Source organism: Apium graveolens, chromosome 2 (genome assembly GCF_009905375.1).
Source record: "Apium graveolens cultivar Ventura chromosome 2, ASM990537v1, whole genome shotgun sequence".
Taxonomy (NCBI): domain Eukaryota; kingdom Viridiplantae; phylum Streptophyta; class Magnoliopsida; order Apiales; family Apiaceae; genus Apium; species Apium graveolens.
In genome coordinates, this window is record NC_133648.1 from 239,481,329 (window position 1) to 239,500,245 (window position 18,917).

Here is an 18,917-nt window from a genome sequence, read left to right on the forward strand (position 1 = left end):
ATCAACTGAACCAACAGATATATATGGCAAGAATACGAAACAGGCATGCATATATATACCATATCAGCATGCTTCAATATATCGCAACATTTGCTAATTAACCAACATGCATCTATCGCAAGATAATGCATATACACATATACATCACAACAACAGTATAACGGATAGAAAACTTGCCTGAGCGACTGGGGGTTACGAATGGCTCGGGACGAGTCTGGTAACCTATAAACAACAAGTAAGTTGGAATTAAACCAAAGTCACTTGTAAATATATACATTAACCAACTTAGACTCTAACGCTCGCTTTGCGCTTACTGATTCTCTTAAGTCACTCGAGTACCCTCGGCTCCACCAATTTTAATAATTTAACCATTACGAGTTTTAAGGCGATTCCTTCGCGGGTGTCTTACCAACTGCCTATTACACCTTACATAAATGTTTCATACTTCAATTAGTCTTTTAAGGTCTTTAACTTATGTTTCAAAGTAAGGTGAGGGGTAAGGGTTCGTTCGCGAAACATCGTTACTTAAAACAGCCGTTTCTCCTAAACCGTTCATCGGAATCAAACGAACCACATATCAAAACGAAGCTCGTAACATGAACTATCTAAACATGGCAATGGTAAAAACCTAGCAGTGAGTTCAAGGGTTCTGATGTTAAGAACAAAAACAGTCTACGGTAAATCGGGCATTACGACGGCTATGTTTACGCGATTTCCCAAATTTAAACCAACTCAAAACAACCACAATTCAACCCCAATTCACAATTCAATCCAAACTCCATCAAAAATACATTATAACAGCCCCAAACCAACTCATTATAATCCATTTACTTACTCCTAAAACTTGAATTTAAACTATACTACATTCTTTAACCAATCTTTAGATTTCAACAATTCAATCACCACCATTCCAACCCAAAATCTTAAACAAACATGCTTCAAGCTACTATTTACCCTAACAAGCAAAATCAACCTAGTATACAAATTAAAGCTAGGGTTTGGAGATGATATACCTTCCTTGAAGTGGTGTGAGTAGCTAGGAAGCCTTAAGAAGCCTTGAGGAGTATTAGGAAAGCTTGAATCTTAAAGGAAAATCAAGAAAAATAAAGTTAAAACCTTGAAATCACTATTCATTGTCTTCTTCATTGATTTATTGGAGAAGATAGAGAATGAATTGGTGGCTTAAACTCATAATATAACCATAACTATGCATAAGGAACACTAGGGAATTATCTTACCAATTTAGGAAGCTTGGATCTTGGATTTTGAAAAAATTTCCTTTTGAAATAGTAAAAAGCCGAGAGCAATGTTCTTGGTGATGAGAAAATAGAATTTTGTTTTGGTGAAAAATGATTTGTTTGGCTTGGTTGATTTGGTTTTGTTTTTGTGTTAGTTAATTACCTATTTAACCTTGGACTTTGTGTGGTTCTAATTCAACCACACCTCCTTCCTTCCCATGTCATGCTTATGTCATGCTATGATGTCATCTTTCCCTCTTTGTCCTCTTCTCATTGGTTGGGTGACATCATCCTCTCTAATCCCCTTGATTAACTTCCTAATTGTTTTTCTAATGATCGCTGATCTGTTATACGGTTTGCTTAACTTTCGTTTTCGTTTATCGCTTGAGGGATCATACCCGGGATTTTATTACTTAGGTTCCCTTAACCTTTCTCAATATATTATATTCCTTTTATGATCCTCTCTTATAATCCTTTAATTTAAATCCTTTTTATCCTGTTACCTTATACTCAATTCTTTCCGTATCTAGTGGATTTCCGGAAAAATCAAAGTGTTCGGAATTTGGATTCTGACGATCTTTACATACATTTATATCCCATATAAAGTACTAATAAAATCTCAAAATATCCATACCAGAACCCCTACATAGTGTGGCATGAAAAGTTTTCCCATTCAGCAAAAACACTATTCATAAGGGTTTCAAAAATTTCCAAAAATTGGGGTTATTACACTAACAGAGACATAGAGGTTTCATCAGTTTTTACTGAAGACTCTATGATAGCTTTCAATAAAGACATTCAAGTGTTAGTTCTTTGTAAGAAGAACAAGGTTTGAGATCATGGTACATGACAGTAACCTGATTAAATCCTCTCCAATTCAAATGGAGGTTCTCATTATTGATGAACAACAACTGTCATAACCACAGTATCAACTGTGAGCTAAATTATGTATTCACAAGGTATATATACTGTTATTACTTTATCAGCATTTATTCTAAATACTGATCTAGTTCTTTCAACATTTATTACATTTTTCATGATATAAATCTTGTTGGCATGATTACTACTAGATCTTATTTAAGAACTACCTCTAGTTGTATGACCACATATCACCCTTCTTTAGCCACCTCTTATTTCTGTAGGACAATCTTTCTGAGCCTTTTTCTGTGAGATGCGTGAAAAGATTGAGAGAAAAAAAAATTAAGAGAGGCAGGATCCTTCCTGGAAAAAGGAGAGGTAGATGAGAGATAGGATTTAGTAATCCTTGTGAGGAAGCTCCGACTATTAAATGTCATTAGATGTGTGGTGTGAGGAGTAGTGAGACTATTTTAAAAGAATAGAGAGATTAAGGTTTATTTGCTATATATTTGCAGGTGCTCAGAGTTCTAAAGAAACAGATGCTGAACAGCATTCTGTTGAACATCAAGAACACTCTGATACACCAAAGGCTATTAATTTCCCTATAAGTCTAAGTACTGATACTTTCTTGTAGTCCATACATTTTTCTATTCCACCAAATAGTATAATCCCTATTTTTGTTGAAAAATAGTCCATTTATTCTAAATTACCATCATATGAGGAAATTCATGTTGTTGCTGAAGATGTAGTAGCACAACAATCCATTCATAAAGTTTCATCCATTTCAGAATCATCACAACATGTTACAGGAACTAAAGTTCTGTAAGTTAATCTCGAAGCTCCAATTCATTTCTCTACAATACTTGAAGATGTGAAGTTAACTGCAAAAGGTGTGGAAACTTCTGAAACTACTAGATCACATATTGCACCAATTTCTCATTCAAATCTTCATGCTGAAGCTAGTGATAAAGTTCAACAATTAATGCAAAATCCGGTTGTTGTTGAAGAATCTAATGATGGTGAAGAACCTAATGATTCTAATGTTATTATAGATCCTAAGGATGATATATTCTTCCTTGAAGATATGCCTATGCATGTGAGAGAACAGAAACTGAAAGAGTTAGATGCTACAAAAGAAAAGGATTATTCTGATAATCTCAGGAATGTTCATTGGAAAGATAATACATATCCTATTTCCAAAACACAAGTTGTTGCATATCTGGAAATAGAAGAACAGAAGATTACAAATCCTGATATGCTGAATCATCTGAAAATATCAACTTTAGTTGTTAGATCCTTACACACAGCTCATAAAGCTACTACTACTCAAATCAATCAGATTAAAGAATCTTTGATTGCTTCAAAGATGACAACTCATCAGGAAATTCAGAAACAAATTTCACCAATAGTTGTCAGACAAACTACAATTGAAGCCAATCAAGCTAGATTGGAAGCTAAACAAGATCAAATGTCTGCTCAACTTACAGAAGTATAAAATTCAATGGAGCTGATTCTTTCTCTACTGCTTGGTGATGATGCCAAAAAGGGGAAGAATATTATTAAATCTAAATGCAAACAGCTGTCATTGACAAATACTGATGCTAAAAATTCTGATGGAGGAAATAAGGGGGGACGGAAGGATAGAAAAAGGAGAAAATAAAAGAAGAAAAAGAAAAATTGAAGGATTAACATTGCTGATGAAGACCAAGGTATTCTGGAGATAGAAGCTGGTGCTGAAGCAAATCAATTTCTTCAATCTCTGAAAGACAAATAACTCTGTTCTACAAGGATCCGAAGATTCGATTATTTGACTCTGAGAAGAGTAGAAGAATATTTGTAAAAGAAAATTCTAGAGTTGATCTTGAACAACTAAGGAAAATGGAGGAAGACTTCAAGAATTCCATGAAAACAACAAATGATGATATTGTTGTTATTTCTCAAGTAATTTATGAAGATGATCCTTTTAACAGACCAACCAGAGGTGTAGTTATAAGGAAAATCATTCAAGTAGAAGATCTCAGATCACAAGTTATAGTAACTGCTGACTTGAAGCTTAAAGGAAAATATAAGATATGAGAGAAGTCAAAGATTTCAAAGTCTAAAGCCAAAGCTGTTGGAAAGAAGAAGAAGGAAGATTTTTTTTATTGAAGCATTCTGAGCTGAGGAAGTGTAATTAACCTCTGACATTGCTCAAGTTAAAGAAGCAGTTTAAGATGAAGAGTAAAGTCTGATATTCAGTGAAGCAAAATTGAATATGTATATTTGATTCCTACATTAAAATAGTTTTGACATCATCAATTGGAACTTGTCTATATTTTCATAATGAACAAGTTGGGGAGATTGTTAGGAGCAATTGATGATATCAAATAGAAACTATCAGAAGCATCGGCGGATGATGACTACAAGCATCGACGAATGATGACTGCATCGACGGATGTTGATAATCGACGGATAATGATATCAACGGATGATGATTTCAACGGATGATGAAATCAGTATTTATCACATCAGTTGATCTTTGAGGAGGAAAAGGAAATAGGAACTCAAGTCGGTGAAGGACTTTATCTCAGAAGCAATTGTATAGGTTTCCTTGTTGTTAATAGAATATGATTCCTTATACATTGGTAGTTGTGCTCTATATAAAGTACATATTAGGTTCATGCTATATGTATTGCGATATTGTTATATCTTTCGCATAACCTAGCAGTTCTCAAGGATATTTGTTCATCCTTTCGAGAGAGTACAATTGTAATAAGTTTTTAATCAGTTAATATAAAAACTGTTGATTCTGTTGAAACTTTATCGAATTGATTGAATTAACTATATTCACCCCCCCCTCTACAATTGATTAAGGGCCTAACAATATATATAGGCGTGTATATATATATACTAGGACTTAATGAAGTATCTCGTAACTTCATTTCTTTTGAACAATATTTCAAAGATTGATTCTATTCAAGTCTTATCTTGTAGTCTCATCTATGTGATGAACTTTTGAAACTGATTATACCTTGAACGGTGGTAGTTCAAGTAGTATTCGGCAAAGATATAAGTATATTGGAGTATCTTGTAACTTCATCTTTTCAACTTATATCTATTAATTGGTTATCTTATGCATGACAAAGATTTTCAGAAAAATGTTGAGACAAGGTTAGATAAATGAGATCACCTTGCAACGATAATTTTATACAGTTATAAACTGGAACTCTGTGTATATTATGCATGGCAGAGGATTTCAAAGATTTTGAAAAGTATATGTATACTGAATATTTTGCGACTTCGTCGCGTTAAGATATCAAACTTGGTTCATTTCTGCTTGACCAAGACTTTTATGAGAACTATGAGAATGCTCATATATTGTTAATTATTATACATATTATTTTGGTGGGCTTGTTGCTCACCCTTGCCTTATTCTTTCATCGCACAACAATAGCTAGACAAGATGAACATGACCAAGCTCCCAATTTGCGAGCGGATAGGAAATGTTCCGCAGTTTCCGGTAGGCGTTGATGCCGCTGTAGCTGAGGTAGGAACTACCAATAGGCCAGACTTTCAACTTTTGATGTACCAGATTTATGTATATTTATGAATTGTAATAATGGCAAAAAATATGTAAATCTATTCAGAAACCCTTTTGAGGTGTAATGACTTATAATTGTGGAATAAATTGACTTGTGCTATTTTTGATATTCATCTCTGAGACTATAACTTGTGGTGTGTGTGTGTATATTATAGGGTCACAGTACACAGTAGTTGGTTGTGTATTAAGATTAAATGTTTTTAGGGGAAATGGAACTCGTGACAACCCGGATCCCCGACCCCGGATTTGGGGGTGTTACAGTTTAGCTAAACGAGACGTTTTAACGAGTTGGGTGAGCGGGCTCATTTAATTTTATACTTTATCAAGCCTAAAACTTTACCCGAACCCGGCTCGTTTAATTTTGCGAGTCGAGCCGGGTCGTTTAGTTAAATGAGCCAGAAACTCTATCCGAACTTAGCTCATTTAATTAAACGAGTCAAGTCGAGCGTACTTAAAAGAGTTTGAGCCGCATGAGCTCACGAGCTATCCGACTAGAATTACAGCCATATACCCCGCCTACATGACCATATACCATACCATGGTGCTCTTAGCACCTCTCCTACCTCTCTGGGGCTTCTTGTAGTGCATAGTTGCACTTACCATGACCATGTCCATTTGTCCATTATCAGCTGGACCCTACGAAGGAGCTGCAGCTTCGTCTGAATACCTCGACAACCAGTGGAACCTGACCTCATGGGCCCATGCACCTATGAGAACCTAAACTCTTCCTCGAACATCTTCCAATTATTCATTCACTTAGGCCCAAATCACACCTGAATTGCCTTACATTGATGCCAGTTGAGCCCAATATTCTTAATATTCTTATGGGTCTCAAATCGAGCCCATCTAAAATTTTGGACACAACAATTCTCGATCAACGTATTAAGCTGATTAGGCTTATGACTTAGAGCATTTCCGAGAATAATAGTTAAGCAAATTAGCTAAAACATAATTATTATTTTTATTTGGAAAATGTTAGAGTTTATATTCGATGATATTTGATGATATTTGTTAAGGTGATTAGTTAAAATAATATAAAATAATGATTATGTAAAATTTGTTAAATATGATTGTCATGTTATTATCATGATCAATTTTAAGTGAATAAGTGTAATTTAGGTGATAAGTATATGAAAATTCATTAGTAAAAATTACGTGTTTGGATAAATTTAATTACAAGTCAGTGAATTTTTTTTACTAAATTAGATGGAAATAAATAATTACTCAATATAATTATCTTATTTTATAATTTTGAATTAAAAAAAGTACTAAAAACATAATTATTAGAAATTAAAAATTAAAAAATTAAAAATTAAAATAAGTTAAAAAAGGTACGTAATTACCAACTACTCCCCGCGTCCCACTGAATTCTTTACATTGGGTGACAGGAGATTGACACGCATTTTAAAACTCCGTAAAACATGCTTTCCTTAATAATTTTATTTTTTCTTTTAAATAAAAATATAATTTTTAAACTTTTATAAAGAAAAAGCAAATCTTAAAAATAAATTATAAAACTATAATTAATAATAGTATTAAAATACGTGTCAAATATGTTGACAAAAAAAAATACCCAGAATGAACTAAATTTTTATATAACTTCTATAATATTTTTTTATGAAATGTTTACATACTTTTTTCCGGCTTTAAACTATTAGAGATGTTTTGAGGATTTATGTTCCATTGATGATAGTCAAAATACTTTTTATTACTAATTCAAATATATAACTAACATTAATTTAATTATTTTATATTACTATAAGTAAAAATAAGATTTATATTTAATAAAATAAGATTTAATAATAATATTTTTATATTTATGTTAGTCTTATAAAATAAAAATAAATAATTATTATAATTATAAATATAATAACATATTTGAAAATGGAAAAAATAAATTAACAAACATTATGTACATATTTATAAAATTTATAAGTAAAACATATTTTAAATTAGATATTTTAAAATAATTTGATATAGTACTATATTATATGTTACAAATAACAAAACTTACAAAAGCGCTAGACTGAATTGGGGTTAAAAATATATTTTAATGGTAAGATGACTGATTCATTTAGATGATGCATGGGTTTTAAGTAATCTAAAATGATTACCGATAACAATAACATAACCAAATTAGGTGTTTTAGTATTCCAAAACCATGGCCTTGGGTAACAAAAGTTACTAGTAATTAGATGGATATGTAGTAAGCTCCTACTTAAGTAGCACTTACAATTAACACCTGTTTATATATTTCTGCTACTATTAGCCTCATTACAATTTTTTAGCCAGGCTTGTAATAATAGACAGATTCCTAGAAACTTAGTCCTAAGTTGAGAAGAAAGAATATGTGTGTAAGTGGGTTTGTTTTCAACCTGGATCCTTGATAATTAATATTCACGTAATCACAACTCAATTCATGAATGAAAGTCTATAAGGCACAACATTTTCAACTTTTTGTCATTCTTGCTAGAAAGATTCCAAACTTCATATCACAACCTACTTTTGTTCCAACAAAACATATTAAATGTAACTTGGACAAACTTTGTTTTTGTTTTTAGTTTTCATTCCATTCCCAATTTTTTAGTTAATTCTTAAATTTGCATGGTAATACCCATTATATTTATTAGAAGAGGTCAGGATTTGAAAAAAATGGTATACTTATAATAAATTTACTTATTTCTTTTCTAGCTTTTATATATTGAATAAGTACAACAATTATTTAACTTTTCTTCAAAAAAATTATATTATAAATACAAATGTGTTGTATTTAGATGTCATAATAATATATTATCATACTAAATTTTTATATAAGAATGAGTTAAAATTATGTACGAAAGTATACCGTATCCAATTATTATGATATCCAAAAGTTTAAAAAATTACCGTCATAAATAATACGGTTCTGCACCGGATCCGCTACTTATGGACGAAAAAATATTGAATTTTTTAAAGATAATAATTATGACCTACTTAATTCGATTCGATATTAACCGACTTTTTCAAATGAAAAAGAATTAGAATTATGTACAAAAATGTACCTTTTCCAATTATCATGAATATTAATTTCATAAAATAAATGTATTGAATATAAAATTATCTAAACTTTTTCAGATTTAATTTTATAATTCAAAGCAGAAATATCTAAATTAAATCCGGATCTACTAACAAGGGGGAAGAGTGCTGACTATATAAGTGGGAGAAGAAGTCAATAGGCTGTAAAATATAGCTTATAGTAGTTATGCAGCTCGAGTGCTTTGTTTCAAAATATTTTCACAGCCTCTTTTGTTTACTATTATTATTATCTTATCTTAATCTAAACGTACATCTAAGCCAGTTTACAATCCATTCCCATACAAAAATACATTTAGACAGACAGAAGTACACAGACATACGTATCAGCTCATTTGTTAGTAGTCGTGCTGTCTGCATCAACGCCATGAGTTCTTCTGATCAGGTATATCATTTCTTAGATGTTTGATTTATTTCATGCAATCATGCTATTGTTTTGTTTTGGTATGTTTCTTTTCATTGTTTATATGAATGTAAGGGGCATTTGTTCTTGGTTTATCAAGGTTTTCTTTATTGGATTGTGGTGATGATTTGCTGAATAGAACCATTTGCATTAGTTGATGTTTTTTTTTTATATTCTGTCCTGATTTTCGACAAAATGTTGCTTGTTAGTATGGCCAATAGCGGTGACGGAACTGGAATTTTGAGAGATTCGTTTAATTTTTTTTATCAATGGTTATGTGATTCGGACGATCCGGTCTCGGTGATTTCTTTTACTTTTTCATAAAATTAAAAAAAATTCGGATTCGAGATTTAGAAAGATTCGTATTTAAAATTTTTATTGATAATTATAAAAAATATTCCAGACTTGAGATTTAGAAAGATTCGTATCCAAAAAAAATTATCGATAATTATGTGACCCGGTCGGTGTAAAGAACGGTCCGGTCTTTGTGTTTTTTTTACCTTTTCAAAAAAAATTAAGAAATCTTCCAGGGTAGGGCTTAGGTTAGCCCTCTCTGTTCCTCTGCCCGGCAATGCAGAGTGTATGTGCGCGTTACTTGGTGTTGGCCTTCATATATATCATAAAGAGCCATTTTCTTATCACGCAAGTTATTGATGCAATCAATTCTATATGTGCATGATGATATGACAAAGTGTTTTGTTATACAAGCGTGAAGATTTGATTCATTTTCATGGTTGCTTGCAGAGTATGTATAGGAATCTAATTGCCAATCCAATGCAGGTACCATTCAAAAAGAGGAGATTCTTGTACAATTCTGCAGCTGGTTCTACTGAGGTAGAAAATGGTGAGACGAGTTGGTTCATGTATTGAATATAGAAGTTCTTGATGTTATTTCCTGTACTAGTGGTGTATGTTACTGGTAGTCTAATATTAGTATATTACTAATGTTCCTTTGCAGCAACAAATGATGGAGCATTAGACAAGTCGATCCCTCAAAAAACTGATAGGTTACACTGGGATCTTAACCTTATGATGGATGACTGGAAAGAACCAAATGCAGAATCTTTAACTAATGATGGAACACAGAATGGCAAACCAACTATAGGCGAACCTGCATGCTATGTAGATAGTCTGAAAGATGAAAGCAGTAAAGATCTTCAAAAATATTCAGGGAAGGACCCTAAGCTAACTTCTGAAGATCTTTCATCTGGTTGCAGGGACTCGAATTTTTCTGGGAACAATATGGGTCATGTGATTAGTGTTGAATGCATGAGCAACCTACAATCAGGTTATGATTCTCCCATTGAAGATGGGGAACTAAGAGAGCCTGATACATATGTCTGGAAGAATAGTAAAGTCGACTGCTTAGAAACTGGACAACGGGACAATGAAAAGGTTGGTGCAGATTATATTGATGCTTTTGAAAACAATTACAAGAACAGAAATCAGTTATGGAATCATCAGGATGATGCCAATGCAAAAGAAGAAGATAGCGAGCTTAATGACAACGGTTCACAAACAAGGGAATTCGGAGCAGGGAAATACAGAAAAAAGCTATCATCACATGATGAATCTCCATATAATGGTCCCATACAGAGAACTAATTTTCCATTTAGGCAGCGCCAAAGGTAATCCTTATGACTTCCATAGCACCTTGTTACTTTTGATAGCTATAATTTCTTTGTGTTTCAGATCTGATATCATTTCCCTTTCATGTTACCTTTATTCCTTGCACCATTTTACCCCGATTACGGAAACATCAACAACCTCACTTCTTTCCATTGTGTAGGATAAATAAGAACAAAGGTTGCGAGGTTGGCTTTCCGATCACTTACCAGGAATCAAGAGGCTATAATCCTCATAGTCATCGTTATTCAAAGGATCAAGACCATTCCAGGCTAAGACGTGTGAATTCTGGCCCACCTGCTAGGGAAAGAGACATGAATTCTGGCCCACTCTCTAGGGCAAGCGACATTAGCTCTTATGATAACAGGCAATTTTCAGATAATTTCCCGAATGACATTTATAGGCCCTCCACTAAAAAGAGATTACCAGCTGATAGAGATGATTCCAATGGTACCTACTGGAGATCCCCTCCCTTAAGAAGCAAAAAGAAACGTAATAAAAAGAAAAAGTCCAACTATTACCAGCAACATGGAATGGGAGCACCTAAGGAAAATTATAATGAGCGCTTGCCTGAGAAGTACTCGAGTAGGAGAGACCATTCAACCTTTACGGGTTTCAATCAAGATGATCATATTAGCAAACACGACTGGAAGTCACAGTCAGAATCTTCTTTATGCTCTCCTACCCATGTATTGAATAAACAGGACCAAACATCTTCTGGCGGAGGAGTGTCCACACACATCCAAAGGCTGGGCAGCCGTGTAGAGTTTCCTAGAAGATTGAAGTCAGATGGAAACTCTCGTTCCTTTGCAAGGCACGAAAGAAACTCACAGGTGGAGGTGGCTGCTAAAGGTAGGGAATGTAGTTTTGAAAAGAGTGATTTTGCTAGAAATGCCCCGGGGAAGAGGAGATGAAAGCAACTGTCAGTGGAGTTCCTATACCCTGTACTATTTGCAGGTTTTTCCTTATGCAGGAGAATGTATCTGTACCATCTGGAAGTTTATTTTTGTGGGCAGAATTTAGGTGCCGGTTGCCTAAGATTTTATCAGACTTACAAGTCAAAATTTTATGCAAAAAGTACTCTCTGTTCTTTCTTTCAACTTTCAAAACAGAAAGATTGGCGTGTTAGCCCTTGCTCTTGGTTGTACTTCATACTCAATTTATGACTGGTTTTGAATTTACATGTCTTTGGATTTTCTTTTCATCAGTAGTACTTTTGATTATATCTTGACTTTGAATTCAGCAATCTTCTCTTATTTCACTTGCTGTTGCGAGATGAAATCAGAAATTATGGCATGTGATTTCAACTCCCACATCATAAGAATCAACCACATGAAACTGCTGGAGTGCAGGTTCATCTAAACTCTTCAGAAAGTGAAGGGAAGTAATTAACCATTGCGGACCTGATTGCCGAATAAAAACTACTTCGGCCAACAAAGATGGCTATTGTAGTCAACTGTTAAAACCTAACTGCAGAAGGTTTACTGACTCATTCTTCATCCTTTCTAGAACTATGCAGCACTTGTGCATGGAAAGGAAGACGGGTTCAGGATACAACTACAAGCCTTCTTGCGGCTTTGCTAGTACTAGTCAATGCTGTGAAAACCATGTAGATCAATCAACTAAGAGTCGATTTCCACATTTTTATCAACGCAGAACACTACTGATAAACAGACATTTATACTGTACATACCCTTCCCATTAGCACTCCTTCAGTTAATATCTGCCTCCCCAAGGCTAGTTGCCGAACACTACTGGATACTAAACAATTTAGTTATATTTTCCAGCACATTAAAGATTTATAGCACATTAAATTGTCCCCCGAGTAAAATTCCACAGATTACAGCCGCAGCTGCCAAAGCATGATGCAAGAAGCTGTTTATGTAACCTCGAACGTAACATTCTGAGGCAAGACTATATCAAATTTCACATTTGCAATCTATAAATAGTCCATTGGCAAACCAAAATGAGTGATTTCCCCAACATGCCCATTTCTTGACTGAAGGGAGACTTTTCTGGAAATTTGCAGAGAAGAGTGGAACATCAGCCAACATCATACATTAGATTTAAGTTTAATGCATAACCAGGGATTTTAGCAGATTATGGCAATCCGTCTCCAGAAAGTATATGATCTTAAATGACACTACAAAACTCGCTAAAATCATAGTCCTGGTTGTGAGCTTCTAGAAGTGAGAAACATACTCCTGTCAAAAAAAAGCAGCTGGCTGCATATACTAGGCCAAGTTTACTAGTACACAAGGCATACTATGCTTGAAAAAATGGCTGTCAAGAGATCACATTGGAAATACATTCAACCACCCATGTAAATAACAACTTGCACAATTTAATATGACAATGTGCCCAATTGAAGTTCCAACATTTTTGCGTACTTCATACCTTTAACTATAGGTCAAGCAACAAATTCCTAACATCATCGTTTACACTATTAGGCACTTTGATGCAAACCTGATGATACAATATCAATTCCATCAACTGACGGCTTTTCTCGTAGAGTTACTCGATGCAGATTCACAGCAGCAGAGAGAAATAAATTAATATCTTCTTTTCATTCTAGAGGTATCGTCAAAAGCATCATCATGCCAGACCTGCTTATTTTCTCGGTAATTTGTTCCCTCCTCCAGGTTTCTCATTATACTTTGTGCAATTCCAGGTCTATTCTTAATCCTCCTTTCAAAGTCCCTTTTCCTTACGTTACCTCTTTCGTTGAACTCTGAACCATCTTCAGTACAGAACCTGACAGGCCTGGGTCTCTCGTCTGAGTTAAACTGCAGATTTCCACCATCAGCATTATAAGGTGGACAAAAAGAACTAATGTTACCACATCTATCACCTCCCTTTCTTCTCTCATCACCCTTTCTATTAGCACTAAGGTCTTGATACCTACCAGAATGAATTGGGCCACCAAATTCATCACTGTCTGTCCTTTCTCGAGTATCTACAATATCAAGTGTCCTATTATTTCTTGGTACAATCCGGTTAGATGGGCTTCTCAAATCAGGGTTAGCAGACCTAGGCTGGTCAATCCTTTCAGGTTCTACATCCAAGAAATCGTGAGAAGTCCGGGCCACATAAGGAGAGCCACACCTTCTGGAAAGACGACGACCATCAGGAGATCCTCTTTCAGGGGATGACCAGGAACCATTTTGATGTCCTTCATATCTTACTGGGGATTTTGATCTAGCTCGAGGAAGACCCCTTCTCGGAATGTTAGATAAATTTCTGTTTCCTCGGGCAAACCGATTATCAAATCTTTGATATGTAGGCCGAGAAGAATTAAAGATGGGTCCTGTATGATCTTCAGAGAAGTCCCTGGTGAACTTCTCATCATGCCTAAATTCATTTTCATCCGTACATCTACTTGAGAAGGCATTCCCCGGATATCTTCGCACCATTTGAATACCCCTTGTTCTAGTAACATCCCCAACTCTAGTAGAGAACCTCCTCGATGATGGATGACCGAAAGAAGGTAAAACATCTCTGTTTGGTCTGATTCCTCCCCTACCCATGCCTAAACCCCTGCTTTGATTGATATGATAACTATCATCTTCAACCAGTGCATTACCGCCAGTAGATGCATGTTTATGTCTGGGAACTCGATAATTAGGCGGGCCGTCAAAAATGTCAGCACTAGAGTTATGGTCAAAATCCCATTCATCACGTTGCCTGAAACCTCTCCCTCTTCCTCTTCCACGTATTTGACCAACTCTAGAAATTCTGTATGGCTGACTTTGAAACCTGCCTCTTTCAAATCTACGTGGGCCATCAGCATAATTCTCAACCCTGGGAAAATGCCATAAAAATTAATGTTAAACCTCATAAGTCTACATACAATCTAAAAGATGAAGTGGTTGTCGACAGAAGGTGGTTAGTGGTAATAGGAACACAAAGTATGCAGCAGGTACCTATTTCTTTGTAGAAATATTGTCTCATCTTCATCAGCATATCTTTCCCTTCTTGTTGATATCAATGATCTATCTGTTACAAATCTAGGCGTACAAGGGGACATCAAATTAGAACCTTGAGGCAAGGTTATAATCCGGCTCTGATTACCACCACTGTTAGACGCAGTTGCAGCATCATTAACAGTAATAGACGAATCTGGCTTTAATAAAGTTGGATCCACTTCCTCCAACTTTTTTATTCCCTTCAACTTTACATCTTTCATCTGACTGACGTTAGTTTTATTCTCTTGATCTCCATTAATTCTCTCATTAGATAATTCTTTTGTATCATAACCCATTTGAACATCACTCATTGGAAGATCATATAATCTGTTCTGTGTAACATTTATTGCCATCTTGATGGCTTCAGACTCCTCAATTGTTGATGAATCCTGAAAAGAACTGTCTCTATCAATAAACTGATCACCCTGCAAATAAATACCTCTACTTGTAATCTGCCCACTTTGTTGGATAGAATCTACACATTCTTTGATATGATCATCACTAGTTTCCCCCTGATCCTCAACATAACCATCACTCCAATAAGGGATTCCATCAGTGTTGCCATCATCATGAGAAAAAGCTGATGAAAGTTTACCATCATAATCATTCAAGATAATTTCTTCTTCCTTCCTGTTTTGTGTCAACACGTCTGCTGCTGTATGCTCACAATCTCCATGCTTGTTATCTTTACTGATATCATGTCTACCAATTAAGTACGTGTGAACAGCGATATTATTTTTATTCTCTGCCTTGCAATCGAACTCAATAAAATCCTCTTCCAACACATCAGCTGAAACATTTTTGACTTTCTTATCGCTTATAATATCCCCGCCGAAATCGAGAGGACGATAACTCTTTGCACACTCTGGACCATTGGAATATTGCATATCTTCATCTGCCCTTGGTTCATTTTTCTCATTTCCATGTGACGAAAAATCCATATTTTCAGTAACATGTTCAACCATGTTAGAGGTTTCCTGAGTTGTTTTAGTTCCCAACGGCACTTCTTTACGGATAGAAATTTCAAACTGACCTGTTGCAACCCCACTTTTCAACGGTACTGGACAAGTTAGTAAACCTGAAGGACTTGTGGAAGAAACATTAACCGGAAGCTGAACAACCTTTTCAACTGACATGCATGGTATTACATCTGCTCCTTGAATACCCAGAACTGGTTCAGATTTTATTGATCTAGGTTCAATTACGTCATCAGGTTTACCAGTTACAAGATCGCCAGCTTTTAAACTGCATCTCTGTAGCAATTCCTTGTTTACTAATTCCGGTAATCCCATGGATTTGCATTTATTCCCAGGAGAATCAAGTTTGATGTTTTCAAAATATGGTTCAGATTTCATTGCGTCATTACCAGCAGAACTAGAGTTTTCAACGGAAACCAAAACTTCAGCCGTATCTGAGTGGACTGGGACCCCGCAAGAATTTAATGTACCTAGTGAAGAAGCTAAGGGTTCTACTTTAGAATTTGAAATCAGTAACGTAGACAAGCCTGGTTGAAGGGAGTTGTCAGATATATTTTGCCCACTAGTCTGTAAAAATGGCACGCAAATGGTGTCAGTTTCTCCATGAAACTGTTGCCCAGCATCAGAAATATCACCAAGTACTCCACTTGAGCTTATTAAAGGTTCTGTACAATTAATATCACCCATCTTTGTTTCCCTACTAAACACCGGTTCTGGAGCATCCCCATCAGCACCAGGACCTTCCCAATCGTCCATTGTGGTATTGAGATCCCATTTCAACCTATCGGTTTGAACAAAGGGGCTGGAAACTTGGGACTTAACATCACTACTTTTGCATTCCTCAAGGCACTTATCCTGATTTATAGACAAGCCTAATGAAGTATTATATGATTTATCAAGGTTCTGCTTTAAGTCACTACCATTCAGACCAAGCATTGGCATAGAAACAATGAGTTCTCTAGTCCCTAAAAACATTTGGACAGTCTCTGGCATCCTAAGAAGTTCAGTTGTACAACTGTAATCCATTATATTATCCACTTCCTTTTTTATCACAAGTGTGGCAGGGGCTTCATTAGGAGGCAAATCAACCTTAACAACTCCTACTGTTTTCGGGTCCCTGGATAGTAAAACATTCTCTTCTCTGTTTATAGTGTACAAAGAGTCAAAGTGAAATGTAGGCGCATTAGCTTTACCATTAAAAAGATCTGCATTTGCTCCAACCAAGTTAACATTCGTATTGGTAGGAATTTCCCTTTCAGTTTCTGACACCGACTTTTTCTCCTCATAGAGGCCTGTTCCAATATCCGCACTCAAAACAGATGACTCCTGATTTGCTCCAACCAAGTTAACGTTCATATTGGTGGGAATTTCCCTTTTAGTTTCCGACACCGACTTTTTATCCTTATTGGGGCCTGTTCCAATATCAGCACTCAAAACAGATGACTCCTGACTCACTCCAACCAACTTAACGTTCGTATTGGTGGGAATTTCCCTTTTAGTTTCCAACACCGACTTCTTATCCTCATTGGGGACTGTTTCAATATCAGCACTCAAAACAGATGACTCCTGACAAATGCTAGAACTTTTATCGTCTACTAAACAATTTTGAACACCTTCGACAGGAAGCGAAGATTGTTCATCCGGCGGGGGTGGAGAATATTGAAACATCGGAAACTTCCTTTTCTTGATAGGTATAGTCGCATAATAGTTAGTCATCTGTCATTTATAGTAAAAGCAATTAAGAAAAGATCGATTTAAAAACTAAACCAGTAACAAACATAAAAATAAAGCTAGATACCTCTTCATTCCCCGAAACAGACATCACTCTTTATCTCGATCAATTGGATAAATTTATCCTTCAAACACACTTGTGAAGCAATTTCAAGTTCCAATAGCCCCGACCTTTCCTTAAAAGAAATTACTCCGTAAAGCCAGCAACTTTATCCAGTTATGACAACCTTCTCACACTTTTTGCTATTCAATTCAATGCAGACAGCCTACGATAGAAATAAAATAGATCAACAAACCAGCATGCCCAAAGAAACGATTGAGCTTAAGATAACAAATAACCATATGCAATGAAAATCCTTATATATAAATTAAAGAAAACTGATACAGGAGTTTAATTAGCTCTTAAACATACTCTCCATTAATAGCAGCAAGGCATATAATTAGCTCTTAAACATTACTAAAGCTTCAAACTTTAAATAAAACTCATAAGAACAAACAGATAATTAAACAGAGAGAAGAGGACCACACAAACTAGGTCACATAAACAACAATTCAGACAAGCCCTTGTCTGCAAACACATCTCAACACCACTTTAAAAGGTCAAACACTACTTACAAAAAAAACACATATACATAAAAAAAGGACCAATATTTAAGCAAATAAAGATGAAGATTTTATGAATCATCAATAACAAAAAAGAAAACAATAAAGCTGCAAGATTAATAAAAATACACAAAAAAACAAATTGAGATAAAAGGAAACAATTAAGAATGAAAATACCTAAAGAAAAGGGGTAGATGGGGAGGATATAGATACAGAAACTAATGTTTGTAGATCTGTAGGAAAGGCGAAGAGAAGAAGATTTGTTGAAGAGGGTATTGTTGTTGTATATATAATATATATAGGGGACGAATTGAAAGGGGCAATCAATGAAATAATTGTGAAAGATAGACACAAGGGGTATTTGAGTAAACTTGCTATTTCTTTGTTATTCAACACCACACATGCCATGACTGACATGACACACGATTATTAGTGGTTGTAAAAACGACTGCTTGCTTTGTCGTCTCTTGTGATATTTTGGCCTACGCGTTCTATTTTGTTTTGTTTGACTTTGACCTATCTGGCACCTCTTTTCTTTTTCTTTTTTTTTAAGGGGCCGGTCTTGTAGATCGGTTCACAACAAACACATTTTCTAGCTGTTGGATGGGGGAATGAAGGGCTGAGATCACAGACGGGTCGTGAAAAATTTCAGCGATCTGGAGAAATTACTAAAATACCCCTAGCCCACGGGCCGTGGAAAATTTCCGCGGTTGGTGTTTGCCTAATGTTTAGCAAACACAGACTCTCAAATATACACAAACACAAACACAGTCGCATATAAACAGCCGCAGAAGAAAAAAATCCCAGCAGAAGCAAAAAACCCAGCAACCCAAGATCCCTGAAAGCTTAAATCATTCTCATTTT

General features: G+C 35.2%; 2 protein-coding genes across 3 annotated transcripts; one reads left to right on the forward strand and one right to left on the reverse strand.

Moving 5' to 3' along the window:
- Positions 1 to 8,992: 8,992 nt before the first annotated feature.
- Positions 8,993 to 10,783, forward strand: LOC141708226 (uncharacterized). 2 transcript variants are annotated; one of them, XM_074511742.1, is made up of 3 exons: positions 8,993 to 9,133; positions 9,896 to 9,995; positions 10,110 to 10,783. In XM_074511742.1, exons 1-3 carry the CDS (start codon positions 9,116 to 9,118, stop codon positions 10,781 to 10,783), a joined length of 792 nt encoding a protein of 263 aa, XP_074367843.1. In that variant the 5' UTR covers positions 8,993 to 9,115. The 2 variants fall into 2 exon arrangements, with proteins under 2 accessions (XP_074367843.1, XP_074367844.1); XM_074511743.1 differs by having other exon boundaries at positions 8,998 to 9,133; positions 9,932 to 9,995.
- Positions 10,784 to 13,101: 2,318 nt separating this feature from the next.
- LOC141708225 (uncharacterized) lies at positions 13,102 to 18,387 on the reverse strand. Its single transcript, XM_074511741.1, has 4 exons — positions 18,231 to 18,387; positions 17,518 to 17,716; positions 14,701 to 17,435; positions 13,102 to 14,578 (listed from the first exon to the last, which is right to left on the reverse strand). Exons 2-4 carry the CDS (start codon positions 17,539 to 17,541, stop codon positions 13,330 to 13,332), a joined length of 4,008 nt encoding a protein of 1,335 aa, XP_074367842.1. The 5' UTR covers positions 17,542 to 17,716; positions 18,231 to 18,387; the 3' UTR covers positions 13,102 to 13,329.
- Positions 18,388 to 18,917: the final 530 nt, after the last annotated feature.